At 48.1% G+C, this 25617-nt stretch overlaps 8 protein-coding genes across 8 annotated transcripts; 5 read left to right on the top strand and 3 right to left on the bottom strand.

Annotated features, from left to right (window-relative positions):
- Window positions 1-276: 276 nt before the first annotated feature.
- BDV27DRAFT_27288 (replication factor C subunit 4) lies at window positions 277-1838 on the top strand. Its single transcript, XM_032076191.1, has 5 exons — window positions 277-437; window positions 499-719; window positions 774-873; window positions 935-1357; window positions 1418-1838. The coding sequence occupies exons 1-5, from the start codon at window positions 349-351 to the stop codon at window positions 1641-1643; spliced, it is 1059 nt and encodes a 352-aa protein (XP_031924671.1). The 5' UTR covers window positions 277-348; the 3' UTR covers window positions 1644-1838.
- Window positions 1839-2253: 415 nt separating this feature from the next.
- BDV27DRAFT_27281 (amidase) lies at window positions 2254-4216 on the bottom strand. The gene is made up of 5 exons (XM_032076190.1): window positions 3919-4216; window positions 3830-3851; window positions 3493-3765; window positions 3239-3433; window positions 2254-3177 (listed from the first exon to the last, which is right to left on the bottom strand). The coding sequence occupies exons 1-5, from the start codon at window positions 4170-4172 to the stop codon at window positions 2287-2289; spliced, it is 1635 nt and encodes a 544-aa protein (XP_031924670.1). The 5' UTR covers window positions 4173-4216; the 3' UTR covers window positions 2254-2286.
- An 826-nt stretch (window positions 4217-5042) lies between these two features.
- On the top strand, window positions 5043-8086 carry BDV27DRAFT_132858 (CeGAL family transcription factor). Its single transcript, XM_032067974.1, has 5 exons — window positions 5043-5462; window positions 5585-5676; window positions 5743-6762; window positions 6825-7422; window positions 7477-8086. Exons 1-5 carry the CDS (start codon window positions 5334-5336, stop codon window positions 7819-7821), a joined length of 2184 nt encoding a protein of 727 aa, XP_031924669.1. The 5' UTR covers window positions 5043-5333; the 3' UTR covers window positions 7822-8086.
- On the bottom strand, window positions 8087-10184 carry BDV27DRAFT_132854 (general substrate transporter). The gene is made up of 3 exons (XM_032067973.1): window positions 9647-10184; window positions 9286-9582; window positions 8087-9235 (listed from the first exon to the last, which is right to left on the bottom strand). Exons 1-3 carry the CDS (start codon window positions 9893-9895, stop codon window positions 8147-8149), a joined length of 1635 nt encoding a protein of 544 aa, XP_031924668.1. The 5' UTR covers window positions 9896-10184; the 3' UTR covers window positions 8087-8146.
- A 1309-nt stretch (window positions 10185-11493) lies between these two features.
- On the top strand, window positions 11494-13821 carry BDV27DRAFT_27218 (glycoside hydrolase family 32 protein). The gene is made up of 2 exons (XM_032076188.1): window positions 11494-13044; window positions 13139-13821. Exons 1-2 carry the CDS (start codon window positions 11556-11558, stop codon window positions 13507-13509), a joined length of 1860 nt encoding a protein of 619 aa, XP_031924667.1. The 5' UTR covers window positions 11494-11555; the 3' UTR covers window positions 13510-13821.
- An 891-nt stretch (window positions 13822-14712) lies between these two features.
- On the bottom strand, window positions 14713-17024 carry BDV27DRAFT_27229 (putative amino acid transporter). Its single transcript, XM_032076189.1, has 2 exons — window positions 15837-17024; window positions 14713-15769 (listed from the first exon to the last, which is right to left on the bottom strand). The coding sequence occupies exons 1-2, from the start codon at window positions 16860-16862 to the stop codon at window positions 14975-14977; spliced, it is 1821 nt and encodes a 606-aa protein (XP_031924666.1). The 5' UTR covers window positions 16863-17024; the 3' UTR covers window positions 14713-14974.
- Window positions 17025-17063: 39 nt separating this feature from the next.
- BDV27DRAFT_132848 (cytochrome b5 reductase family protein) lies at window positions 17064-18609 on the top strand. The gene has a single exon (XM_032067972.1). It carries the CDS (start codon window positions 17159-17161, stop codon window positions 18347-18349), a length of 1191 nt encoding a protein of 396 aa, XP_031924665.1. The 5' UTR covers window positions 17064-17158; the 3' UTR covers window positions 18350-18609.
- A 1-nt stretch (window position 18610) lies between these two features.
- On the top strand, window positions 18611-21274 carry lysF (homoaconitase LysF). The gene has a single exon (XM_032067971.1). The coding sequence runs from the start codon at window positions 18704-18706 to the stop codon at window positions 21026-21028; it is 2325 nt and encodes a 774-aa protein (XP_031924664.1). The 5' UTR covers window positions 18611-18703; the 3' UTR covers window positions 21029-21274.
- The last annotated feature ends 4343 nt before the right edge of the window (window positions 21275-25617 follow it).

Genomic DNA, 25617 nt, shown 5'->3' with positions numbered 1-25617 from the left:
GCACTTGGCAACTGGCCAGAGTCTCCCCTTTTATCATTGCTTCATGCCTTGGAATTGTTGCCAGTCACGATAGCAGACCGAGTAGCACAGAAACTGTCGTATCTCCGTTCAATATGTATAGCCGTATCTACCACTGGTAATCATTATATGGGACTTGGCCGTATTCAAGTACTTACTTAGCTGTACCATGCCAAGAAGAGCACGGGACCTTATCAATCCCAATTGGGTTAAAATGCATCCCGACGCGTCTCTGTGCGAGTTTCGCGTCCCTCCAGCAAACCAGCTTTTGCTTGCTGAGACAATCCAAACCTAACAACAAGTCCCTGGGCTTATCAGAACGGCTGTACAATGGCTCAAGCCGAATCTTCATCAAGTGCTGCTCGCGATGGCCTCAAGCCCGTCACAGCGGGGGCACCCCCTGATTATGAGCTGCCATGGTATAAATGCAATCATTGTTGTTCGATGGGATGACCAATTCTGACGAACAATTATCCATAGGGTTGAAAAGTACCGTCCAGTCTTTCTCGATGATGTTGTTGGCAACACCGAAACCATTGAACGACTGAAGATTATCGCGAAGGATGGCAATATGCCACACGTCATTATCTCAGGCATGCCAGGTATCGGAAAGACCACTTCTATTCTATGCCTAGCACGCCAATTACTGGGTGATGCGTATAAGGAAGCCGTTTTGGAACTGAATGCTAGTGATGAGAGAGGTATGAAGTTCTTCGCCCACGAACTATGACAGGCAACGGCTAATGGAGCCCCAGGTATTGATGTCGTTCGGAATCGAATCAAGGGATTTGCCCAGAAGAAAGTCACACTGCCACCAGGTCGTCATAAGATAGTAATCCTTGATGAAGCAGACAGGTACACATAAACTCCCTACATCTGGCATACTTGTTTAGCTTAGTTACTGATCGCGATTCAGTATGACGCCAGGTGCTCAGCAGGCGTTGCGGCGCACCATGGAGATCTACTCCTCTACCACGCGATTTGCCTTTGCCTGTAACCAATCGAATAAAATCATAGAACCCATCCAGTCTCGATGCGCCATTCTTCGCTATGCTCGGTTGACTGATGGGCAGGTTGTCAAACGGCTAAAACAGGTCTGCGAGGCCGAAAAAGTGGAACACACAGAAGACGGAATTGCGGCCCTGGTGTTTAGTGCGGAAGGAGACATGCGCCAGGCCATTAACAATTTGCAAAGTACGTGGTCAGGCTTCGGCTTTGTCAGCGGTGATAACGTCTTTCGAGTTGTCGACAGTCCCCATCCTATCAAAGTTCAAGCAATGGTTAAGGCCTGCTGGGAAGGGAAAGTAGATGTTGCCTTAGAAACACTGAACGAGCTATGGTATGTTCATATGATGCGTGATGGAACGGTCTTTTATACCTAAGCTTACTTCTTCTATAGGGACCTCGGTTACTCTTCCCATGACATTATTAGCACAATGTTCCGAGTCACGAAGACGATCCCGACATTATCGGAACACTCTAAACTAGAATTCATTCGGGAGATAGGCTTTACACACATGCGTATCCTAGACGGTGTTCAATCATTGCTCCAATTAAGTGGCTGTATCGCGAAGCTTTGCAAGATCAACATGAAACCTCAGCTATTTGAGACACCAAGAACGTGATCAGACTGGAAGAAAGGGAACCCGGCATTTTGCGGTGTTTATAGGCGTTGAACCAATGATGTTTGATCTACACACAGGTATCTTACTATATAAGCGAACCCCTCCCCCCAATTGCATAAAATTCAATCATTCATTTGGCCCTCGGCCATATCTGGAATTAAAATAGTGATTAAACAGAAAACACGAGGTCCTTTCAGACACAACATGAGTTCAAGATGAATCCAACGGGTTTTGGCTAGTCAATCAATCAATACAAACGCTCCCTTTCCACGATAGCCGTAGTTGTATAAGTACTTGGCAGTGGGGAACCCTCTCGTGGCTAGGACATGGATAACGTGAACTTACCTACCTCCTAGCAGCAGTAGCAGTAGCAGTAGCAGTAGTAGTAGTATGCCAACTGTAGTAATACCATATCCATCGGTATCAAGTAGCCCACCGTGTGTTTATCATAACTTACCCCTCATTCTCATAAGTTTACTCCAACGTTCTAGAGGCACCTACCCCAAACCTGTTGAGATTACTCCAAGCCAGAGTAAGCCCGAGCCCCCTAAACTCTACAGTGGGGTGTAGACTGATAAAATTGCTTGAATGAAATTGTGAGACATAAACACAAGCACATTGCTAACTTCCCCAACTATGACAATTAGAGATCTCTCCAGAGTCTCTCGATAACGGTTGCAGCCCCCAGCACCCTTTCCTCATTAAGTTTCTTTCCGATGACTTGGACGTTGATGGGATGGCCTTCCATAGCCTTTACGTCATAAAGATCCCAGTTCCATGCGTCCAGTTCATTCCTCGGCCGATATTCCTTTTGTACGCCATCTATAGCCACTCTTACTTCATCAACAGGGAAGGTGACAGCTGGATAGTCGAGCAAGTTCCAGATCTTAGTATACCCAACCCACCGCAGTCGTCGGTGTGGAACAGCTGGATGCGGTGTAGTGGGAGTTAGGAGAATGTCAACTGGCTTCCCCGATGGAGACCGAATCGCATTCCACTTATCAAGGTATCTTTTCTGTAGTGCAACCTTCTGCTTGTTGAGCTGCCAATACTCATATATGGAAATAGCCTTGCTTCGGTTAACTAGTGCCTCAACATGTGGAATGAACGGCTCTCCGGCGGCAGCAACGTCACGACGGATATCCTCGCCGCCGTCAACAGTATAGTACTGATCCATGAGTTGGATATATTCAATGTGATCTGAAGCATCCCAGATGACAACTTCGTGGCCCTTTGCTTGTATTTTTGCTGATAATTCACGGAGGGCTCTTTCGATAGGGGGGTGGATTCTCACCACCCCGTCATCTAGAATCAAACCGATCACTATGGGCCGATCTTGTATCTCCTGGAACATATCCTCATTCCACGGAAGAGGGGTGCACTTCGGGTCCAACTCCCACGGTTTAGCGTTAGCAACAGACCGACTCACATAGACAATAGAGTCTAAGTCGCGGGCCATGGGGCCGATGGAAGAGGGGACGTGCTCTTGTCCTTCGGTTGAGACAGGGACCCCTAAGTATGGTAATCTGCTGCTCTGCTTTGCAGTCAGCATGAGACTTTTCATCCTGAACAGTCAATCCAGGGCTAAAACTTACCGTGGGTTTGAAGCCGTATAAGCCTACAATACTTTGCGGAATCCGGGTGCTTCCGCCGATATCTGTCCCAAATCCCAAGAGGGTGCCATGCAATGCTAATAGAGCCGCTTCGCCCCCTGTCGAGCCTCCTGGAGTCAACCTAGGATCGCGCGGGTTGACGGTCAGGCCCCAAAGAGGATTTTCGGTTTCAGCCCACTTCGATTGAGATTAGCCCATAACAGAACACCTGTTAAAATCCATCCGAACAGACAAACCATAATGCTTTGGGGCAAATTCGTCTTCGCCAGAATAATTGCTCCCATGTCCCTCAGCATCTGCACTAGAGCTGCATCTTCTGTAGCGGGAGCAAACGAACGCCCTACATATCCCAAGGTAGTATCTACACCTCTGATGTTGAATTGGTCCTTCAAAGTGACTGGGACACCATGGAGTGGCCCTTTAAGATGCCCAGTCTCCTGAAAAGTACGATCCAAAGCTCGAGCCTGGGTCAAAGCATCTTCAAAGACCACTTCTGTAATACAATTTGTCTAATGTTATCAGTCATTGTGAATATTTGCGTGCAACTGCCCCGTTGCGATAGGTATAACCCACCAATTGTTGTGCTATTACAGCCCTGTGAAGGGGAGAAAGATTAGCCGCACTCGTCCATTTAATACGAGCGTTGGCAATGTAAAAGTCACCTTCTAACGTAAGCGAGAGTAACAGCCTCAACAGTGAGCTTGCCTGTTCTGAATTGGTTGACCAGAACAGAGATATTATCGATATCAGTGATTTCTTGAATTTCTGGGTCGCTATGGATACGAGAACGTTCCTGGACATTGTGGACCTGGGGTAGCCGTTGATCCACATCGGAGACCATGTAGGGTTTCAGCATTTCATTCTGTAAGTACTGTTTTCGAGAAGCAATTTGCTTCCATGTTTGAGGGTCGTTCATTTTACACAAGAGCGGTATATGCAGATAGATTGTTGGGAATGCACGTTGCCAGACAGACTAAATCACGGGCCATGGGCTTATAGGACACGGCCTTCTAAGAGCATTTATATATTATTCAGTTCAAGTAGTGAATTTAGGCTGTAATCTCACTTTGGGGGTTATCAGTGGTGACCCCAATCATCTTGATAATCGCGACTTGGGGTAAAGTTATCTAGTACTAGTTGGACCCTTTTTGGAGTGGAGACGACTGGGGGAACGGCATGATTGCCGAGGAAAAGAAAACCACCTAATGAGAACAAATTCTGAGACAACTATCTATATATTTATGAGACGTCATTGTAGGTATTAAATCAGATTGGGTATAGGCACAGCCATATCTTGTTTCCAATAATATATACTCAGCAAGGAGACAAGTATTACTCTGGTCCGTAGGCTCCAGTCGCAGTGCGGGATCGCAATGTTTCACCCAGACCTTAGTGGGTGGATCCAGTTAGGAGCAATATAAACATGAACTTGGAGGCTGATTTATCTAGAAATCATGATAAAAAGGGGAGGAAGAGAGAAACAGAAATATAGAGTGCTTCAATTTGACAAACCAGTCAATTGGTTATGGTTAAATTTGTGTCATATATGTGGAATTGTAACGTAAACCCCAGAATTCGCAGAGACTATCGTAGTTATTTTTCTCTCTTTTTCTTTTCTTTTTTTTTGTTTTTACAAAAAATCAAAAATCAAAAATCTGTAACTTCGAAAATGTGAATAATAACAATAATCATTATACATATTATGAAAAAAGCAAATATAAGAATCGTAAGATTTTAGCCTTTGTAGAAGTTTTTCATTATTTTTCTTATTTTGATTTTTATTTCCCTTTAAAACAACCTTGGAAAAAGTCATGGCACTAAGGTTGAGACAAATACGTTACAGTGGATTCATCACGCGGGGCCTCCACGACGGGCGATTTTTTCCTCATCCATCTTCTCTCTCCATGTTGTTTATCATTCTCTTGAATAACAGGCTGACTGATGGACGGGGAAGTCAAGTGTGAAGCATTGAAATGTTTCATCCCGGTATATCATTGTGATTGTCCCTCTTGCTCGCATACCTGCTAGTTTTTCCTGTCCCCTATCGCCCCTTTTGTCCCTCCGAGAACATGCCATCATGAACCCGACCTCGGATGCCACCACGACACCCCCGATGACCGGTGCCATCCGGACTGAATCCCGAAGGAAGACATCGGGGGCTATAGCGAAAAGGGCCTGCGACCAATGCAAATTTCGGAAGATCAAGGCAATACTTCCCTTCCCTTTCTCCAGATTGTTATTAATCTCATTGCACCCCGCCTTCTGCGATTGACTTCTGATGCTTGGACGGTCGGTCGTGGGTATGCTAACTTTCTTAATACCGCACAGTGTAGTCTATCACAACCATGTAAAGCATGTGTGTCTATGGGTTTTGAATGCACCTTTTTTCAACCCCAGAAGAAACGGGGTCCAACTGGACAGTGAGTTTACTAGAATCATGCTCTACTCACTTGTTGAAATGCTGCATAGCCTGACCATTTTGTAAGTCGTGTATCGCAGATCCGGCAGCAACAAACCCATGTGTTAAGCAAAAATCCCCCGACCTCACAAAGCCAAGTCAATTCCAGCGCCTTTCCTACCACTTTCCCATATCAAGCAGAGCCTCCCCCGCGGGAAGAGGGTCGACATGATGCGACACCATGGCCTATTCCAGGTGGCGATGTTTCCGTGCCCGTCGACCTTGCGCAACCCCATGCGACGGCGGCGGTTGCTCCTGGCTGGGGTGTAGATACTTCGTCTATGGCATCTCACAGTAACAGTGCGATAAGCTGGAATGAGAGAAACGATGTGGAGTATTGGCTGCCGGATAATTTAGATGCTCAAATGCCCATTTTTGATTTCCCGGGCACGAATATCTATCTAAGGACATCTCTGCCCTCTATCATTCAGAATGATGCGGACTCTTCGGGTCTGCAAGCACAGAGTTTAGAAACTCATAGCATTCCGGCTCCTGTGCCGGATGTGGATGTTACCAAGCAAGAACCAAGTCATACGAGAGCGTTATGGCCCTCGTCGATCGTGGAGGCAAACATGATTCCATGGATTGACGTCTATTTTGATCGTCTGCACCCGACTTTGCCAGTGCTAAATCGGTCTTCGTTGTTCATCCGGATGTTATCCCATGAACATCGTAAAAATCCTCAGTTTGGCTCGATGTTGCTGTCGCTGTGCGCCTTCTCGCTTACCCAGCCCATTGAGATAGATGAGCGACCCACTTCTCAATCTCGAGCTGGCCAGGCCAGGTTAATGATGACCGAAGCTACAAGAATGAGAAGCTGCTCTGATTTTGGCGAAAATCCGACTATCGAGGCCGTCCTCACAAGCTTCTTCCTATTCGGATGCCTTTTCGGTAGTAATCAGCACAACGCAGCATGGCTTCGTCTAAGGGAGGCTTTAGATCTCGCCGCTACATTGGGGTTGAACGACCCAAATTCTTATCGCGATCTACCTGGTGACGAAAAGGGCCAGCGTTTGCGAACTTACTTAGTCTTGTCTATAACGGAGAGGTATGTATCGCTTACGCACTTTACCAACCTGACTTTTCTTACTTAGCTGACATCCAATAAAGAGCGTATGCATTACAGCGTAGGCATCCGATTACCTTTTGGGGAAAGCCTGGTTTTAGCATGCGTTCTGTGCATGACTTTATTCATAATGCCACGCATAGTCTTGTTTCCGGGATTATAGTTCATAATGAGAAAGATGCTGAAGGAATGATGGGTTTAGCCCGTTTGATGGAGCTCTTTGATGCTGTGGACGAGGATGTCGTCGACTGCTGGAACCGGCGGTGCAGCATCGACTCTGGTTATTGTGAAAAGCTGACCGAAGCGAAAGCTTTGGCCATCCACCAAAATCTTAGTCGAGTTAGCGAGTCTGAACGATATAAGGGATATGACTGGTTTGAACGCACGAAATCAGCTTCTGGAGAGACTCGTAACACTCAGCCAGCGATGGGGTTGAGAGAAACGCAGTGTGCGGATGTTTTTATCACCAAGAAGTGGCTTCAGAACCGCGTATGGGTTCTATGCTCCACCCATGGTCTACTGAAGCCTTCGTCCGACCACCATGAGCTCTGTTTCAACTACTGCATTTCTGTCGCAAAGGATACGCTCAAAATCTGCCAGTCATTGAGACTGAGCTCCATGGAAGCACATGGGATAGGCCTCGTGAGTCAGAAGTTATTCGTAAATTACATTCGGTTCCGTGGCTCATATAACTAGGTCGAAAAATTGTATGACATCGCTGTCAGTGCCATCAGCGTATCGTCTAATGTCCAGCTGTCTCTGGGGAATGGTTTCCCTCTGGTACCTCCCGTAACCGAATCGATGTCGAAGTCAAGCGTCTCGCCACCAAGTTTTCCAGGATCCATGCACTCAGGCGCCGCTACCACGCTGCCTCAGTCCCTAGCGGAGGACTTTCTACTTTTGCTAAATAGCCTTCGCGGTGGGAATCATCCTTACCTAGAAAGATACAAGGCCTTCTTGAGCGCCTCGAACATCCGGAGCAACACTTATAGTAACTGGTCTTCACAAGTTCAAACAGCACATACCCCTAGCGGTGCTTGATTGTTGCTTATGTGTTATCTTTGATTTGATTTTCTCGTTTCTAGGCTTTGGCGTATTGGTGGTGTCCCGATTGAAGGCATGCAAGGAGTTCTCCCTCGGGTCTCATGGAAGAGACATATTGAGTCGGATTATTCGCCGATTATTGAAGACGGAGCTAACTTGAGTAGTGGCTCTTGATTACATGCTATAGTTAGATCAAGTGTACCAATGTATACCCAGATTACGACCGGACGGGGATGTGTCGAATGCAGGGAGTTAATATACATCTCAGTTCTAACCTGTATTATATAGATACACGATGATGAGGATAATGTATTAAACGATGCTAAGCAACATTGGGACGGGGCTTCGAAGGATTCGGATCTGTCCTTAATTCAAATGAAGTTTCATATGTCCGCCATTTCCAGGCCGGAACACCTGCGTCGTACATTTCATCAATCTCTGCAAAGGTGCGGCCTTTGGTCTCAGGTAGGAAACAAAATGTGAAGACTACAATGCAGCACATACAGCCAGCGAATATAAGATAGGTCTTCGCGCCTAGGTTTGCTGCATCTGGCGCGGTCAGCCGAGGGACGACAAGCGTAGTAATTACTGCGGTTGTCTGAGCGCAGGCAATGGTGTAGGCCATGGTATGGTGACGGAGTTTGGGTGTGGCCATCTCTGAAGGCATCAAGGTCGACAATGAAGAAAACGACGAGGCCCAGAAAAAGTTAAAAGTTAGAGATAATGCGACAATTGCTACACCAGAGCGCTTGTCTTTGCTGAATGCTAGACCTCCAGCTAGAGCGTCAATAACGAGCAACACGCTCATCCCCACCAACGCAGTAGGACGACGACCAACTCGATCGATTACGAAGGGTGCTGCTATAGTACCGGCAAGGGTACAACAAGATGCAATCACCGTCAAGGAGAAAGCATCTAAGGTGAATGTATCCTCCATACCGATCTCGGTGAGGAAAACCGTAACGTAAGTCGTCGAGAGTATGACACCGGAGACCTGGTTCAAAGAGAAGAACGATCCAGCTGTCAGGGTTCGGTGGAGATACTTCCTTGAGAATATCTCCCAGAACTTTACATTGGCCTTCAATTCACGTTCCTTTTGTTCACAGAGCTTCATTATCTCAAGCTCGACGTCGACCTGCTCTTCGCTGAGGCCACGGAGTTTTCGCAGGTTGCTACGAGCCTGTGCCAATCGCCCTTTAGCGACAAGCCATTGTGGGCTTTCAGGAAGAGGTAACGTGCATATGAATAGTAATACAGGGAGAGCACACTGCACAGCCAACGGTATCAAGTATGACTCTCTGCCCCCTCGTTTTTTAGTCTCAGAAACTACAACGGTCCCGATAACTCCTGCTGTCACGTTCAAGATATTGATTGATGTTACACTTCTACCTCTCATGGAAGCGGGAACCACCTGTTAAGGCATTAATTATATGGTCTATTTGGTACATTGAAATTGCATACCTCCGAAAGATACAAGGGAGCGGTGCCATTGGCAATGCCCATGGCAATGCCATTTATAAATCGTCCAGTCACGAACGCCGCCAGGCTGGGGGCAAAGACCTGAAGTAATCCACCACTGATGGAGATAACGTACGCCATTAACACGGGCCATTTTCGGCCAAAGCGGAAATTCAGAGGCGATGCTGCGAGACCTCCGAGAATCGAACCGATCAGCGGGACCGAGAATACAATGTTCTGGTTGTGGGCGGTTAAGGTATATCTACCGGTTCTCGGATTGGGTCCTTGATACCTCTCAACCTGAGGAGTAGATTCCATTGTTAGTGGGATTTGGCGGCTTAACTCCTGTCAGAGGTCGACTTACAAAAGGATGCAACGCCGCCACAGGCGAGATAATCTTATCATCAAAGCCAAACAGGAACGACGCTGCCCCGAAAACCACACAGGCAACCAATAAGAAGGCATTAACCGTCCTCTCTTTCGAGGGACGATGAGATTCGGTAGTGGTCAGGTCCAGATGTTGCACATCACTTGTGTCGCTGTCCACAGTCGAGTGAATGTCCGAGTCTACCCCTGACTTTGTAGTCGGACAGGTCATCCTGAGCGATATCATTTGCACGCCAAGGTGAGCAAAAAAAGAGTTCTATTAACTCTACAACAAAGAGTTGATTATTTTGTGGGTTTTCATTCTATTCTCTTGTGGATGCTCTTTTTCTTTCTTCTTCTTGTTCTTTTTCTCTCTATAAGAAAGAACGAAGAGATTGAGACTGAAAAAACGGATAATGGTGGAGGTAAGTGCCGTGGATCGTCTGGAGACTCGGCGGATCAGGAGGCATAGGACCTTAAGGGACGTGGTGAGACATGGGTATGTGTGGGATATATACCGTGACCCCGGATCTTGGGAGATTTAGGTGGGAATTAAACGTTGTATTGCTTTGCAGTTTCCACATCTCAAAAAGACGCTTGAAAGTTTCAATGCTTGGACTGAAACCGGCAAAGTCTAACCATAGAATTACGTATTTGAAGGAAAATAGAGCCAATTATCTTAAAGCCTTGTAGGTATGTCCCACACAAGTCCAGACCTACTAGTACCGTACCTAACGACTACTAATACTAGTATGAGGTACTAGGCTAACTACTAGTAAGGAAGGGCTATTGTCTAAAAAGGACAGTAGGTTTTTTTTTTTTTTTTTTGAAAAAAAAATATTATAATAATAATACTAAAATAAATAAAGAGGATCCACTGACGTTTAGACCCCAATTTTCAATAGACTACACTTTATATTTGGAATAACCTTGGCAGTAACTCATGACCCTCATTGCATGCAGTACTTACTACATACGTACTACCAGTGCTTCCTGTGTCCATGTACTAGTATGCATGTATGTATGTACACGCGTATATACGGACATTCTCATCTGAAGTCATATCGAACTTGTTTTGGTTTTGATATGATTCTCTCCCTGATATTTTGTTGAAAAGGCTCACAAAGATACGAAAAACCTGGGGAGGAGATTGCCTCGTCATACCATACTTATCCTATAGGCACATAGCACTCACTTCAGTTGTTTTTCATATGTCTCACAGCATTGCCACTGACACTTGATTTTTTTTTTTCCAAGTTCTAAAACTGATGTACTGAAATCAGCTTAGCAGAACTCCGGGAGGTGAGATTCATCGGTTGCAGGTTCCGCCACCGTGTGCGAATACTACTTTGTCCTGTGTATGGAGTAGAATACCTCGCCGATTTTTCGGTTTTATCAATCTTTGCGAAACAGCCAGGATGGATTAGCCGATCATTTTACAACTAGTGTGTGGTCTTCGACCGAGCCTGTCGTCCATGTGGGATCAATCCCCAAGGCGAATTCTCCGAGAATCCTCCGTCCGCTTCTCAACCGGTGGTGATAATTATTAAAACGAAGGACAATTGCCTTCCGAGACAAATACCGCAAGGCAGACCAGTGCCTCTGCTAGAAGATTTCTTTGTACAGAGCTTTTCAAAAGCCCCATATTTCCACAGTTGATATCGCAACAACCGTCTATACATACCGACACCCTAGGGACTGTAGGCTTCCAGCCAAGCTATCAAGACGTGTGTGTCTCACCAATCGATCGGCGTTATCTTCCAATCAGCTGAGGTCCTTGCGACGAAGGGGCTGAGCTAGAGACTGATTTCGCAGGAGACACTTTCGGGCTTGGGCTCTCGGTTGGCTATATTCCCCGTCTATACTAGTCGCCTAATAACCAGCCGAATCAAACCACAACGGTAGACATGCAAGTTCTCGCAGGATGCGAAGGGGCGGCAATCCCTGCCAATTTGGTGCCCCAGGCCCAACCGTACAATCTTAACCTGGTTGATAATTCTTTATCATGTGAACGGCAGGTTGCGTCTTCCCGTCATGCTCTACACTCGCGCCCATCTTTTCACCTAACCGCTCCCCACGGCTGGTTAAACGACCCTTGCGGCCTTGGATATGACCCTGCAACTGGCCTATATCACCTATCCTTTCAATGGAACCCTAAAGGCAACGATTGGGGAAACATATCCTGGGGGCATTCAGTTTCAAAGGACCTAATATCCTGGAAGACGTCCCCGGAGCCATGTCTAACACCGTCAACCGAGTACGATAGCTGCGGCGTATTCACAGGCTGCTTCCGGCCTTCTAATATCAATGGGGTTGCCGGGGCTCTGACATATATATACACTTCGGTCAGGCGTTTGCCTTTACATTATACGTTGCCCTATAAGGTTGGAAGCGAGTCGCTCAGTATAGCTGTTTCGCGGGATAATGGTGTAACATGGCAGCGCCTAGACTCCAACCCAATTCTACCGGCGCCTCCTCCCGGTCTTAATGTAACTGCTTGGAGAGACCCTTATATAGGAATGTGGGCAGCAAAGCAAAGCGAACATGACAATGGCGTATTACCACCTCCCAGTCTCTCTGGGTTTCTCTCTGGAGGAATCGCTGGGCGAACACCAACAGTCTTTGTCTACTCAGTCAATCCTGATGATCTTAGAGAATGGAAGTATGCGGGACCTCTGGTCAACGTTGGGCTGAACTTCCGGCCATCTAGGTGGTCGGGCGACCTGGGGGTAAACTGGGAAGCTGCAAACTGGGTAGTACTGACCGACGATGAAGGAGCCACGAAAAGCTTTATTATTATGGGCGTAGAAGGGTGTTTGGTGTCTGATAGGGAGCAAAAGAGGGTCCCTCGATCGCAGCTATGGATGGCCGTAGATCCGCGCCCTGAACAACCGAAGTGCGAGCCAATAGACGCCCTCACAGGTTATGCATTTTCTGGAATATTCGATCATGGATGCGCCTACGCCGCCAATTCCTTCTGGGATCCGGTCACGTCACAATACATCGTCTATTGCTGGATCACGGAAGAGGATCTTCCGGATAATATTCGGCATCAACAAGGGTGGAGTGGTGTGATATCTCTCCCACGCATCCTAAAGCTGGCGACATTGCGCAATGTTACAAAGACACGTCGCTCAAACCTGAGCGATGTTACGTCTATTGAGAAGGAACCGAACGGCGAAGGGAGTTTTACAGTCCGGACGTTAGGCATTGAGCCCGACCAGAGACTCAAGAAACTTCGCAGGGAAGTCCAGAGCATTGCGAATATCGCATTATGGGACCGGAAGCGTTGTGGCAATTGCTTATCCTTGACGACATCAAGGTGGGAGTTAAAGGCCGAGTTTGCAATTGGGAAGCTGTGCAAGCTGGTGGGGATAGAGATCCAGCATGACTTAGGTAGGTCTTCGTTGCCTGGGTTGAGGGTTTGTCTCAATTACCTTAGCCAACATAGCTTTCTACTGTTCCTTATGCGACTGACACAGATTCCTAGATCCTCGCAATGGCACCATCCTAGCATGGGCACCATGTAGTGAGACATTCTCGATCCACCGACCCCCTCCTTACGATCCGGACATCAACCATAATCCAGAGATCGCACCCCATACCTTGTTTACTTTCGCAGATGAAAACGGCGTGGAGAAAGAAGAGACACTTAGGATCCAGGCATTTCTCGACCGGAACGTGCTAGAGGTCTTTGTAAATGAAAGAACAGTCATCTCAACACGTATTTACACGCCATGTGTCGAGTCTGCCAGTTGTCTACGATTTTTTGCTGAATTAGACCCGAGTGCATCAAATTTGAAACAGACTCCTGCTGTTCTCCTGCAAGCGGATCTGTGGGATGGACTGGAAGCCGCATGATTTGTACAAATATATAATGTACATATGACGCGTTATGACCATTGATATTGAAGGAGGACATCTTCTATCGCCATTACCTAGCTTCACAACAGATAGGAATGGACAATTACTAGACAATCAACAGGCCCACCATTAGGCTTTCCTTTATCTGAAAGACTGCTGAGGGTCCAAGCTTAGCCTGTTCCTGCCCTCACCTCGGAAAAAATAGCTTATCGAGCACACCTCTGAAACCCTTCACGTTCCAACCGAAGATATTACTTAGTGCTATGAAGGACATTGTTTAAGGGTATCTGACTTGGGGGATATTTTGCCATTGTCTGGTGGCTTGCTCTCGTTCGCGCGAAGATACTAACAATAACATTGGATCTGTTGCCCTCCTCCCATCAGTCTTGTATCAGCTTGTGGTGCAGCCTATGAATATCGCGATTCGAACATATTTCCACATAATTAGTGAGCTGAAACTAATTTGCTGAGACCTGAATGATTGAGGATGGCGAGTGAAGTGGCATCATTGGTCAAGGATTATAATCCTAGACCTTGAGAGGAAACTTGACTTCAGATGCATTAACCAAAGACTGGTTCATAAAGGGGATATACAAACCTCGGCCGCACTTGACAAGATAAATGGTATTATCCACTCTTTTAGGGTCAGAAAGGCAACTGTTAACAGTAATGACTTACAAGCTCATTCTCATATGGTCATTCGTAGAATGTCATTGTTTGGTTCATATACTAGATAATCGTTAGCTATGGGTTAGCCGGGTCGGATAATAGTCACATACGAACGGATACCAAGGGAATAGGTCCCCTTCAACGTCCATTGCGACAAAGATGAAGCTATTTCCTCGTGGGGTCCGGTGAACATAAATGTCCAATAATTCTCTAGTGCTTTTGTTGTAAGAAAGCAAGCACTGAAAGTAACTATCAAGGTCAAACATCATCCTAAGTGCTACATTAGACCCTTACACAATATTATAAACACCCGGAGCCGCTCCAGTTACAAAATCAACTATGGTGAGCTGTATAGAAAGTAGGGCCAAGCCATGCTGTTCTCCTGAACCGCATATGCTATATATATGCTAAGCTATATATGCAGAAATCATTAAGTATCGACATGACAATCCGCCCACTCTTCATTGTCAAATGTTTCCTGTTGTATTTTAGAGAAAGAAGGGGGCGACGAGAGAGAGAGAGGGGAGAGAGGCATTACATACCCACGATACTGGACATGAATTTCTCATTATCATGAATATTGGGTTTGTATTATTGACAACAAGAGACTTCTGCTGTTCATTCATACGCCCCACAATCGAAATTGGTATCATTGGTTTTCATTAACAGACTTCGAATTTGACCCGACAGCCGGACGAAGAAAAGGAGAAGGCAAAGGCCATAGGGTATAGGAAGAAGAAGGTCAGGTATTAGAAAAATATAAGGGGAAATGATGCGAAACGCGCGTGAACATTCATCTTGCCTGCCAGAATTTCCACACTGGCAATGTAATCTGACCATCACGCTGATAGATTCGCCAGTAGTAAACCGGAACCCCAGCAACAATAAAGGCCACAACTATCAAGGTTTGCAAGGGCTCTGCAATGACCGCTCGACTGAGAAGAAAAATGCTAACACAGCAAAAGATGATAGGAGTTGAGATCCATGTTTTGTACGGTCGCTCCAGGTACGGTTCTCGAATCCTGAGCACAATTAGGCCTAGGACGGTGAGAAAATAGAACGTGTAGCCCGCAACACCGTAGAAGGTGACTAAGGTTTTGAATTCACCGACAATGACATACACCAAGGTGAGCGCGCTGTTCAAAGCCATGGCATTGATGGGTGTGTATCCAATTCGAAAGTGCCCACCAAAAAGGCGCGAAACAAAATGGCGAGCCCATGACCGGCGCTGCAGTCGATTGCTCGTGGAAGATGCTCGAGTCCAGAGGTGGCCAAATATTGAAGGTAGATAACCTTCCTTGCCGGCCGCATAGACCAATCGCCCGCTGGTAAAAATCGTCGCATTGAGCGCCCCGAAGCAGCTCGCAGAAACAATGAGCGCGAACACGAGAGCACCGGCTTTTCCAAACACTTTGTCGCCGAATTGAACAGCGATGGTGTTGCTGGCCTCAATGGTCGAATGCGGTAGGACTAGGAAGTAGGAGATATTCGCGAGGATATAGCAGAGAATGACCAGGGGCATAGCAGTATGAAGTACACGCGGGAGGTCACGATTGGGGTTTTTGAATTCGCCAGTCACGTAATTAGTCTGCACCTTATCAGCGACGGTGATCCAGGTATGGAAAATTGATTATAGAAATGAAAATATCACATACGTTGTCCCAGCCATCGAAAGCCCAAAGGCCGGCATACAAAGCGACCGCCCAGGCTGATATGTCAACATTAGTATCTTTAAACCAGCCAGACTTCCATTCCTCATTTGCACTGCCATTTGATGAGAGGCCCGTGATTGCCACGACAACGCCAATGATGGTGACTCCAAGCAAGGCGATGAATTTGAAGAACATGAATATGTCACCGATGCGTGCGGCTAACCTTGTAGAAATACAGTTCAGCAAGGTCACTATCAAGACACCTCCAAATGCGACGGCTTTGTTAATCCAGGGATTGACGTGCTCGACCTCGGCACCGACTACAGCTCGAACAGCGTATTCTCCAAATATGATGGCAATAATGGCAGCGCTGCCTGGCTTCAGCACAAGAACAGCACACCAGGTGAAAAGGAAACCTGCTAACTCTCCAAAAATCTTTGCTAAGTATACCTGAGAGCCACCGTTCAAAGGAATCGCTCCCCCTAGTTCTGCATAGCTGGCCGCCCCCGTCCATGCCAGCAGGCCTGCAACTACCCATGCAATGAGGGACGCACCAGGGGACCCCGCGTTGGCATTGACCTGACTCGGCGATGAAAAGATCCCTGAGCCAATGATCAACCCGACCACAAGGGATAGGCCATTCATGTACGTTAACGTTTTGTTCCTTTCTAATGAACCATCGGCGGTCCCGCTTTCACGGTCCAGCGCTGAAGGCGCGCCTAACGGAGCATACCCCCCAGCCGTCTGCGACAGGGGATATAGTGTTCTCCCGAAATCGAACGCAGAAGATACCGAGTACGAACGGGCAGATCTAGGCCTTCCAGAGTTGAAATTTAAATGTACATGAGAATTCGAGAGAGGATCCTCATCTTCGAGGGAGAGCTTTCGGGAGGACGAAATACCGGAGGGGGAGGAGCTGGAGGACCTTGCGTCTAATTCGGGCGAGGAGGAGGCGAGAGAGGCGAGCTCTAGTGAATCTCGAGGCGCATGGATATTAGCCGGCCTGCTTTCGGAGTTCAAAAACACCATTGTGGTTTAAAGGAGTCCGGGCTTAAGAGTAATAAGAGCGGGAGTTCAATGAAAACAATCCATGCCAGGTTAATTGCGACAACGAATAGAGAACGAAAAACGAGGTTTCCTTGCTTATTTGTAAACCCTTCTGTATGAACACAGAAGCGATCGCAAGTAACTCTCGTCCTTTGGCTGAGAGAAACAAGGAGAGAAGAAGACCAGCTTCAGTGCTGTAGAAGAGAGATCGTCGTTCTGCCAAATCAGGCCTAGCGTCCTCGTGCCCCCAGATCTTTTCCGCAATTACTGAGTGAACTATGAAGATAGCCCGTCCGTTTCTTTCTTTCTCTCCCACCCCCAACGATCCCATGAAGCCAAGAACATCGGCTCGGACCTTATCTCTATTCAATTCACCGTTTCCCTTCTATAGGTCGGTTGGTCGGATACGGAGACGCCATGCCTTCTCTTCCTCTTCCCCTGCATTGTTGCCGTCAAAACAACGCCCTTGGCTTCGAGTCGCTGTCGTGACCCTCGCAGCAGCAGGAATTGGTGCTTATATCAGGTCCCAAGAAGAATTTAAATCCACAACGCTGAATCCCATAACATTTACTCCATATTACCTAGTTTCAAAGGAGCCGGTGTCGTCGACTGGTAGCGTTTTTACTCTCAAAGCGCCCAAGCCGGCCAGTGATAACTGTCAGGTCTATGACGAAGCTTGGAAGACGGGGGTCTGGAGTGTGATGTTTAAACAGCCGCAGCTACAGATTGGAAGAGACTATACACCTCTCCCTCCTACGTCGGTCGAAGAAGATGAGTCGCTCCGGTTTCTCATTCGTAGGGACCCTTTCGGCGAAATGTCACGGTATTTGCATGGTTTGGACATTGGAACTCGCATAGAGATGCGTGGTCCACAAATTGAGTGTGAGATCCCTTTAGATACGCAGCAGATTCTCTTCATTGCTGGTGGGACTGGTATCGCTCCTGCCTTACAGGCAGGACATACACTCCTTGGCCGCACGGACGGAACACATAAACCAAGGATACACATCCTTTGGGCAAATAGGAGACGAGATGACTGTGTTGGTGGAACAAATGATAATACCATGACGTCTAGATCGCGAGCGTCCTGGTTCTCTGGCTTTTTGAAGTCATCACCAGCCGACCCATCTCCGGCTGACCCCGTGGAGAGTACTACTCCTCTCCCTTCTCTCATTGTCAGAGAGCTCGAGGCTCTCAAGTCTCAGTATCCGGGACAGGTCACGGTGGACTATTTTGTTGACGAGGAAAACACATTCATTGGGAAGAAAGCTATATTAGACGTTGCGGACTCTGCTACCTCGGCTGAGGGATCTCAGAATCGAAAGATGATCTTAGTCTCGGGACCGGAAGGCTTCATTAGCTACATGGCTGGACCGAAGCTCTGGGCGCAAGGTATGGAGCTTCAAGGACCGCTTCAAGGGATCATCAAGGAACTTGACCTGAAGGATTGGGCTGTGTGGAAACTCTGACAACTACCTTCCCGGACGGTCAAGTGATTGTAAAAGACAAAGGGAAAGGCTAGATATTTCTTCTTTTGCATTATAGTTAGTTGTATTATATTTGCATAGAGGTACGGAGTATAGAATGGGTTCAAATCAATGGATTAGATTATCTTGTCGATAACTTTGACTCATGACCTCCGATAGCGGAGAGTCTTGGCGCACTAGCCGCTTTTACTGGCGCTTCCCCAGAGTGAGAAATAATGCGCTTCTTCTCATTCGCCAGACTTTCGCTCCCAAAGAAAGCTCAACGCTTGAACGTCTCCTGGCAAGAATGGCTGTAGGTCCTTTCTACCGTACAGTCTTGATTGTGTAGCTGACCCCATGCAGTCTCGATTGATGCCGTCCCGTGGCCCTGGCAGGCGCTGGGCATCCCTGCGCGTGCCGAGCACTCCTCAACGACGTGCGTTCGCCTCCACTAGGTTCTACTTCCAAGATATTTTCCAATCGCAATTGGAGGATCCCTCGTCAGCTGCAGTCTACTCCTCTCTTCAGGCGTCGAGGGCCGTTCCGCAGACACTCACAGAAAAGATTGTTCAGAAATATTCCGTTGGTTTGGCCAAGGATAAGTTCGTCAAATCCGGCGATTATGTCACTATCTCGCCTCACCGGTGTATGACTCACGACAATTCGTGGCCTGTTGCTTTGAAGTTCATGTCTATTGGTGCAACAAAACTACACGATCCTAAGCAGATTGTGATGACTCTCGACCACGATGTACAGAACAAGTCGGAGAAGAACCTCCAGAAGTATCGTCAGATTGAAGACTTCGCCAAGCACCAGGGGGTCGAGTTTTATCCCGCCGGAAGAGGTATTGGACATCAAGTCATGGTGGAGGAAGGCTATGCTTGGCCCGGTACTCTTGTGGTTGCTTCCGATAGCCATAGTAACATGTACGGTGGCGTCGGCTGCTTGGGTACACCAATCGTGAGAACGGACGGTGCTAGCATCTGGGCCACTGGGAAGACATGGTGGCAGATCCCACCCGTTGCAAAGGTCACTTTGACCGGTGTATTACCACCGGGTGTGACCGGCAAAGATGTGATCGTCGCTCTTTGTGGATTGTTCGATAAGGACGATGTCTTGAACCATGCAATTGAATTTACTGGCTCCGAGGAGACCATGCGCAGTCTACCGGTAGATGCCCGGTTAACGATCGCCAACATGACGACAGAATGGGGCGCCTTGTCTGGCCTGTTCCCAATTGACAGTGTATTGAAAGGATGGCTGAAAGGCAAGGCTACAACAGCAGCCATGGGGCTTGCGGAAGGCCCCTTCAAGACCCTAGCCCCCCAGCATTTCACACACCCGCTCCTCGAGCAGCTGTTTGCCAATCCTCTAACTGCTGACAAGGGCGCCAGATATGCTAAGGAGCTTTTCCTGGATCTTTCTACACTTTCCCCTTACGTTTCTGGTCCAAACTCCGTCAAGGTTGCCACGCCTCTTAAGGACCTGGAGGCCCAGAATATCAAAGTTAACAAGGCATACCTCGTTTCATGCACCAACTCGAGGGCCTCGGATATCGCTGCAGCTGCTAGAGTCTTCAAGGAAGCTGCAGAAAAGAATGGTGGCAAAGTCCCCAAGATTGCCGACGGTGTTGAGTTCTATGTCGCTGCTGCGTCTATCCCTGAGCAATTAGCTGCGGAAGAAGCTGGTGATTGGCAGGCCTTACTAGATGCTGGAGCTACGCCATTACTGCCTGGATGTGCACAATGTATTGGGCTGGGAACCGGTCTCTTAGAGGCTGGAGAAGTAGGAATCAGCGCCTCGAATCGCAATTTCAAGGGCCGTATGGGTAGCACCGATGCGAAAGCATACCTTGGTAGCCCCGAAGTCGTTGCCGCTAGCGCTTTGGCCGGAAAGCTCAGCGGCCCCGGCTGGTACCAGGCACCTGAAGGTTTGACTGAAGTTGTACGTGGAGAAGGGGACGGAATTCGGGAGGAGGATCGCATGCTTACCGCTGAACAAGCCTTGGAGAAATTAATTGGCCAGATTGATAACTTGGTTGCCGATGGTGAGAAGCAGTATGCTCCAGAAGAGAGTGAAGAGCCATCTGGTGATACCCTTACGGAGGTATACCCTGGATTTCCAGAGCGTGTCTCGGGTGAAATTGTTTTCTGCGATGCAGACAACATTAACACCGACGGTATCTATCCTGGCAAATACACCTACCAAGATGATGTTTCCCAAGAGACAATGGCTCAGGTCTGCATGTCCAACTACGATGTTCAGTTCTCGTCGATTGCCAAAGAAGGTGACATTCTAGTCACCGGTTTCAACTTTGGCTGTGGAAGCTCCAGGGAGCAGGCAGCGACCGCCATTCTGGCAAAGAAAATCCCGCTCGTTGTGTCGGGAAGCTTTGGCAATATCTTCTCTCGCAACAGTATCAACAATGCCCTGATGGGTCTGGAGGTTCCTCGTCTCATCAACCGTCTCCGTGAGATCTTCTCTGAAGGAAGTGACAAATCTCTTACCCGCCGCACTGGCTGGACTCTAACCTGGGATGTCCGGAGAAGCCGCATTGAGGTCCAGGAGGGAGAAAATGGTCCTAAGTGGACACACCAGGTAGGTGAACTTCCTCCCAATGTGCAAGAAATCATTGCCAAGGGAGGGTTGGAGAAATGGGTCAAGAACGAGATCGGGGCCTAAACAGTTTACTGTCGCAGTCGCTGAACATTTCTCAACCTCAAATGATCTTATACCCAAGCATTATGGTCCCCTTTCTTGCATGGATAGAATTTTCCTCTTTTTTGTCCCCTACCGCGGATTTATGTTCTAGTTGCCAGGTGCGGTAGACGGTTTGGGATGGTTATTCATGTACAAAAGAGCGGTTTTGCTATGTATTTCGAATAATGTCTTTATATATTGAGTGACCATCAATCATCATTAGTCCAATCTCGTCCAAGTGGAGGTGGCTGTAAAATATGAGGAAGGAAGATGCACTGCCCGTGTGACTGGCTTGTCCTAGACTTGGTGGCTGTGCTTCGGACGATCCCCAATGTCTTGTCAGCCTACATATATTCTCCGCTGTAGTTAATTAATGTTCCTTTACCTATTAATTTACCCAAAGCCGATTCTTCGATAATGCTTTTTGTTTCTGGGGTTCGACTCGTCAATGCCGCAGCTGCGGACTCGGGGACGCTTCTCACTCCATTAGCATCGATGTAAGTCATGCTTGTTATATTTTGACTCTTCTCTTTGCTCCGAAGATCGTCTTCTTTCCCTGGGGTAGGTGTGATCTGCATGTTGTTCATTGCCTTTCCCTCTTGGTGCTTCTTAGGGTGTCAACTTGTCTGTCACGGAAGCACACACGACCTGTCGCAACACTCCTCTTTCCTTCATAGCCTCAAATGATACTTTCGTTGGAGTAGAAACAGGCTACAATCCTATGGATCCAGGTTCTATATTTGGCGTGATTTCTGGCGCAGTTCAGCTTGTGCAGGTCATCACCCAGATCGCTGCGGGGTTAGCAACGTTGCGCGAGAAGTTCAGCCACGCAGATCTCACAATTCGGGCACTCATTGGAGAGTTGGTGACCATCAAATCTGCTATTACACAGCTTGATGAGTGGGCAAGAAAGAATACTCGTGATACAGCTGAACAAAATGAATATGACGAGGGTCTCTTTATTGCGCTGGATGGCTGCCGGGCCGTCATGGACGTCCTATCCGACCAGGTCGCTGCCCTCATCAGGGGCAATGACACACAGTTTGGGATAGGTACTCGTGTAAAAATTTTATGGAATGAGGACATAATGCGAGCTCATCAGGACAGGCTACACGCTCAGGTTCTCGCGCTACAGCTTTTGGTGCAGGCCTGTCAATGGTGAGTTTCCGTTTACAGGTTAACGTCCGGTAAATTTGGGCTGACCCACCGTAGTCGATCGACGTCTGCGCAAGTCGAACTACTTCGCAAAGCGGAGAATCGTCAAATCATCCAGAAGGTTGCCAGTGACACAGCGACACTTCGGTCCTCAAGCAGCTACGCAGCCTCCCACGCCGATAGCTCTAGCCTGAATTATCGCCAATCTTCGTCCGGAGATACTACCTTTGACTTCGATGGGAGACTGCTTTCCTCTCCCCCTTATCGTCGTGTACTCCATCGTTCGTGGTCAAGAACGGAAACACAATCTACTGCCAGTAATGGCAACGACAGCCGGAGTACCGATGAAGGCTATGGCAGCGGCTCGGTGAGCAGACCAAATATGTCACGGGCAAGCAGTGTTGTACTGCCAGTTCTACCATACGACACAATCCGCCCGGGACACGGCCATAGTAAGAGTGTATCGTTCAGACCCTCTGACGCTCAGTTGAATTCAACACAATCCCAGAGGTGGCAGTCAGACTCCGCGTCTCCTTCCGCCATCAGCCGCTCTTCGAGCTCCAAGCGGGAAAAAATTCGTGCAGCATTCCGGCAACTAGGTCGCTCTAAGTCGGTGGCTCAAGCTCCCATACGAAGCCTAACAGGCGGGTCAATGGCAGCACGGCGGATCAATGGACGAGATATGCATACCAGTATCGACCTAACAACACCCGAGGGGGCTGCTGCGCCACTTATTGTCAAGACAGCCCAGGCAGGCTCTCGTTCAGATGTTGAGAGGCTTATAGAAAGTTGCCATGATATTGAAGCCTGTCACGTAAATACTCAAAGAAATGCATTACTAGTGGCATCGCATTGTGGAAACGAACAAATCGTTGAATTGCTCCTTCAAAAAAACGCTCGGTTAAATGTCACAGATAAGTCAGGTTCGACTGCCCTGCACCTTGCTGCCTCTCGCGGTCATTGTGAGATTCTCAAATTGCTTCTTTTGGAAGGAATCGACACGGAAGCCCTAAATTCCAGGGGCAGAACTGCGCTCTGGGTTGCAGCAGGACATGGACAACTCGAAGCCGCAAACATATTGATTGCCGGTCTAGCTAAGGTTAACACGCGCGCTGAAAACCAAATGACTCCGCTGCATACTGCCGCAAAGGAGGGCCATGAAGCTGTTGTTGAATTTTTGGTTTGGAATGGCGCCGACTTAGAAGCCAGAGATGGAACGATGATGACAGCACTGCACCATGCCTGCGAAGAAGGTCACATGGGCGTAGTTGAACTTCTTCTTAACCACAAGGCGAACATCGATGCTGTTGGAAGTGACAACAGGACGCCACTTGTTTGTGCCGCAGCGATGGGCCGGTTGCAGGTGACGCAAGCTCTACTAAAGAGAAAAGCATCCACTAGACAGGTCGATGATGCTTCTATGACAGCGTTGCACTGGGCTTCTTACAACGGACACACAGAAATTGTTGACCTTCTTAGTCAGAAAAAAGACATTCTAGCTATGACCAACATTGCCGGTCGGTCAGCTCTGCACTTGGCTGTCCTGAATTCTAAATTTGCCGTTGTGGAATTGCTCCTTCGCAAGCGTGTTCCAATGGAAACGCAGTGCCATTCCGGGTTTGCTCCGCTTCACTATGCTTGTATAACTAAAACAGATAATACCGGAATTGTGAAGCTCCTGCTCATCTCGGGCGCCAACATAGAAGTGCAGACGAAGGATCAACAAAGGCCAATTCATCTCGCCGCAGCTCGCGGATCCATAGCATTGCTTAACTTGCTTTGCGATAAAGGCGCATCCTTGATAGCTCGAGATGCTATTGGAGACCGAGCACTTTGTGCAGCATGTCGGCATGGACACACAGCTGCAGTTCAACATCTCTTAGATCGGGGTTCACCTCTATCCCTACCGTACGACGATAAGTTGCAGGAAGATTCTCCTCTTTGTTTGGCCGCAATGGAAGGTCACCTGCCCATTGTAACCCTTCTGCTGCAGCGCGGCGCTTCCGTCCTGAAAAGGGATGAACAGGGGTGGCAGCCGTATCATCATGCAGCACATTACGGGCATCCAGATGTTTTGCGACTCCTGCTATCCTACAGTCCCACGGGATGGGTCATGGAGGGGCCCGGTGAGGGCTTTACGACGGAAAGGATTGGTTTTTCACCTTCTGCTGATATCTCCGAAGAAAAGAAGAAGGAGATACAGGACTTGTTGAGCGAGTCACGACGGCGACCAGTGGCAACGGCCCAGAGCAGTCCGCTTAGGGTTCTTCCATTTATGGGTGATGTGATGCTGAGCACAATGCCGGTAAGGGGACCAAATCGGCCTTCGGGACCGGCTGGAGATCAATATGGGCCGTCCACAGGACGAACTCCAGTTATACAAGAGTTGCCCGGGACATTGGAACAAGGCCTGCCCCCAAGTCGATCCGCTACCCCGGAGCAGATGCATCGTGATCTTAGGCCCCGCCGTGGCTCTGACACTCTCCTGCAAGTTCTGCCCAAGCAGGGCTCGCCAGAGCAGCACATTGCCACACCTCGCGCTCGGTACCTTCAGGATTTAGCAGAAAAACCGCAAAATGCGGTCTCGACCTATCATTGGCGGGATAGTGCAAACTCGGCAGCGGTTGAAGGCTCTGCATTGAGCGGTTTACCTACAGGCACTGTGTACCACCTTTTAGAGGAATGGTCCCAGCCACGCTCAACAGCATCCCCAGTGTTGATGATTAATGATCCTGTCTTGGAAGCGTCACCTGCAGTGGAACTAGTTGGAGGGGTCTCAAATGAGCTCCCAGACAGAGATTCTGATGCAGAGTCAATAACCTCGGTGTACACTGCACCAGAGGGAGTTGTGTAGTTAGCAAGTTGGAGTGGACATGGCGAAAGGCTCCAGCAATCCAGGAAGTGATGGTTGAGACTCTCGGTTCATAGATTTGGGTAAACCAATTGCAGCCAAGCCTCTCCATCGAATAGACTGAGAACTGAGCGGGGAAACCCGCGCAGAACAAGGAACGACTCTTATCGCAAATGGTGAACTAGTATCCATCTGGTGTCGATGACTCCTCCATCTGAAGCACTTAACCTGAAGTCAGCCTGCATTACCCAATAAGATCGCAGCATCCGGCATGACTCACAGACAAGTTCCCGGGACAGAAGAAGAAGTAGTAGTAGTAATAGTAGTAGTTAGAAAATGGCTTGATGGACCTGGAATGCCTTCGCCAGTAGTTCTTGGAGGTGTCGCGCACACACTATTGGGAAAGTGAAGCAAATATTTACCAGACAGAGACCTCACTTTTCGAAGATCATGTGGAATAGTCGAGAAGCAAGGCGATGGTTCAGGATTCGAGCAGAAAAAAACAACCTTAGCAGGCAGCATGAATCAAAGAAAGTTAGTCATAGCTGCTTTGCTTCATTGCCGT

Source organism: Aspergillus caelatus (assembly GCF_009193585.1).
Source record: "Aspergillus caelatus strain CBS 763.97 unplaced genomic scaffold BDV27scaffold_168, whole genome shotgun sequence".
NCBI lineage: Eukaryota > Fungi > Ascomycota > Eurotiomycetes > Eurotiales > Aspergillaceae > Aspergillus > Aspergillus caelatus.
The sequence above is the reverse complement of the archived record's forward strand: the minus strand, read 5'-3'. Positions and strand labels throughout refer to the sequence as shown.

Coding starts and splice junctions, on each gene's coding strand:
- BDV27DRAFT_27288 (XM_032076191.1), top strand. CDS start 349: ATGGCTCAAGCCGAATCTTCATCAAGTGCTGCTCGCGATGGCCTCAAG. Junction 720..773: donor GAATGCTAGTGATGAGAGAG/GTATGAAGTTCT, acceptor ATGGAGCCCCAG/GTATTGATGTCGTTCGGAAT. Junction 1,358..1,417: donor GAAACACTGAACGAGCTATG/GTATGTTCATAT, acceptor CTTCTTCTATAG/GGACCTCGGTTACTCTTCCC.
- BDV27DRAFT_27281 (XM_032076190.1), bottom strand. CDS start 4,172: ATGAACGACCCTCAAACATGGAAGCAAATTGCTTCTCGAAAACAGTAC. Junction 3,766..3,829: donor CTGTAATAGCACAACAATTG/GTGGGTTATACC, acceptor TGATAACATTAG/ACAAATTGTATTACAGAAGT. Junction 3,434..3,492: donor ATTTGCCCCAAAGCATTATG/GTTTGTCTGTTC, acceptor TCTCAATCGAAG/TGGGCTGAAACCGAAAATCC.
- BDV27DRAFT_132858 (XM_032067974.1), top strand. CDS start 5,334: ATGAACCCGACCTCGGATGCCACCACGACACCCCCGATGACCGGTGCC. Junction 5,463..5,584: donor GCAAATTTCGGAAGATCAAG/GCAATACTTCCC, acceptor AATACCGCACAG/TGTAGTCTATCACAACCATG. Junction 6,763..6,824: donor GTCTTGTCTATAACGGAGAG/GTATGTATCGCT, acceptor CATCCAATAAAG/AGCGTATGCATTACAGCGTA.
- BDV27DRAFT_132854 (XM_032067973.1), bottom strand. CDS start 9,895: ATGATATCGCTCAGGATGACCTGTCCGACTACAAAGTCAGGGGTAGAC. Junction 9,583..9,646: donor TGGCGGCGTTGCATCCTTTT/GTAAGTCGACCT, acceptor TCTACTCCTCAG/GTTGAGAGGTATCAAGGACC. Junction 9,236..9,285: donor CTCCCTTGTATCTTTCGGAG/GTATGCAATTTC, acceptor ATGCCTTAACAG/GTGGTTCCCGCTTCCATGAG.
- BDV27DRAFT_27218 (XM_032076188.1), top strand. CDS start 11,556: ATGCAAGTTCTCGCAGGATGCGAAGGGGCGGCAATCCCTGCCAATTTG. Junction 13,045..13,138: donor AGAGATCCAGCATGACTTAG/GTAGGTCTTCGT, acceptor ACAGATTCCTAG/ATCCTCGCAATGGCACCATC.
- BDV27DRAFT_27229 (XM_032076189.1), bottom strand. CDS start 16,862: ATGGTGTTTTTGAACTCCGAAAGCAGGCCGGCTAATATCCATGCGCCT. Junction 15,770..15,836: donor CTTTCGATGGCTGGGACAAC/GTATGTGATATT, acceptor GATAAGGTGCAG/ACTAATTACGTGACTGGCGA.
- BDV27DRAFT_132848 (XM_032067972.1), top strand. CDS start 17,159: ATGAAGATAGCCCGTCCGTTTCTTTCTTTCTCTCCCACCCCCAACGAT.
- lysF (XM_032067971.1), top strand. CDS start 18,704: ATGCAGTCTCGATTGATGCCGTCCCGTGGCCCTGGCAGGCGCTGGGCA.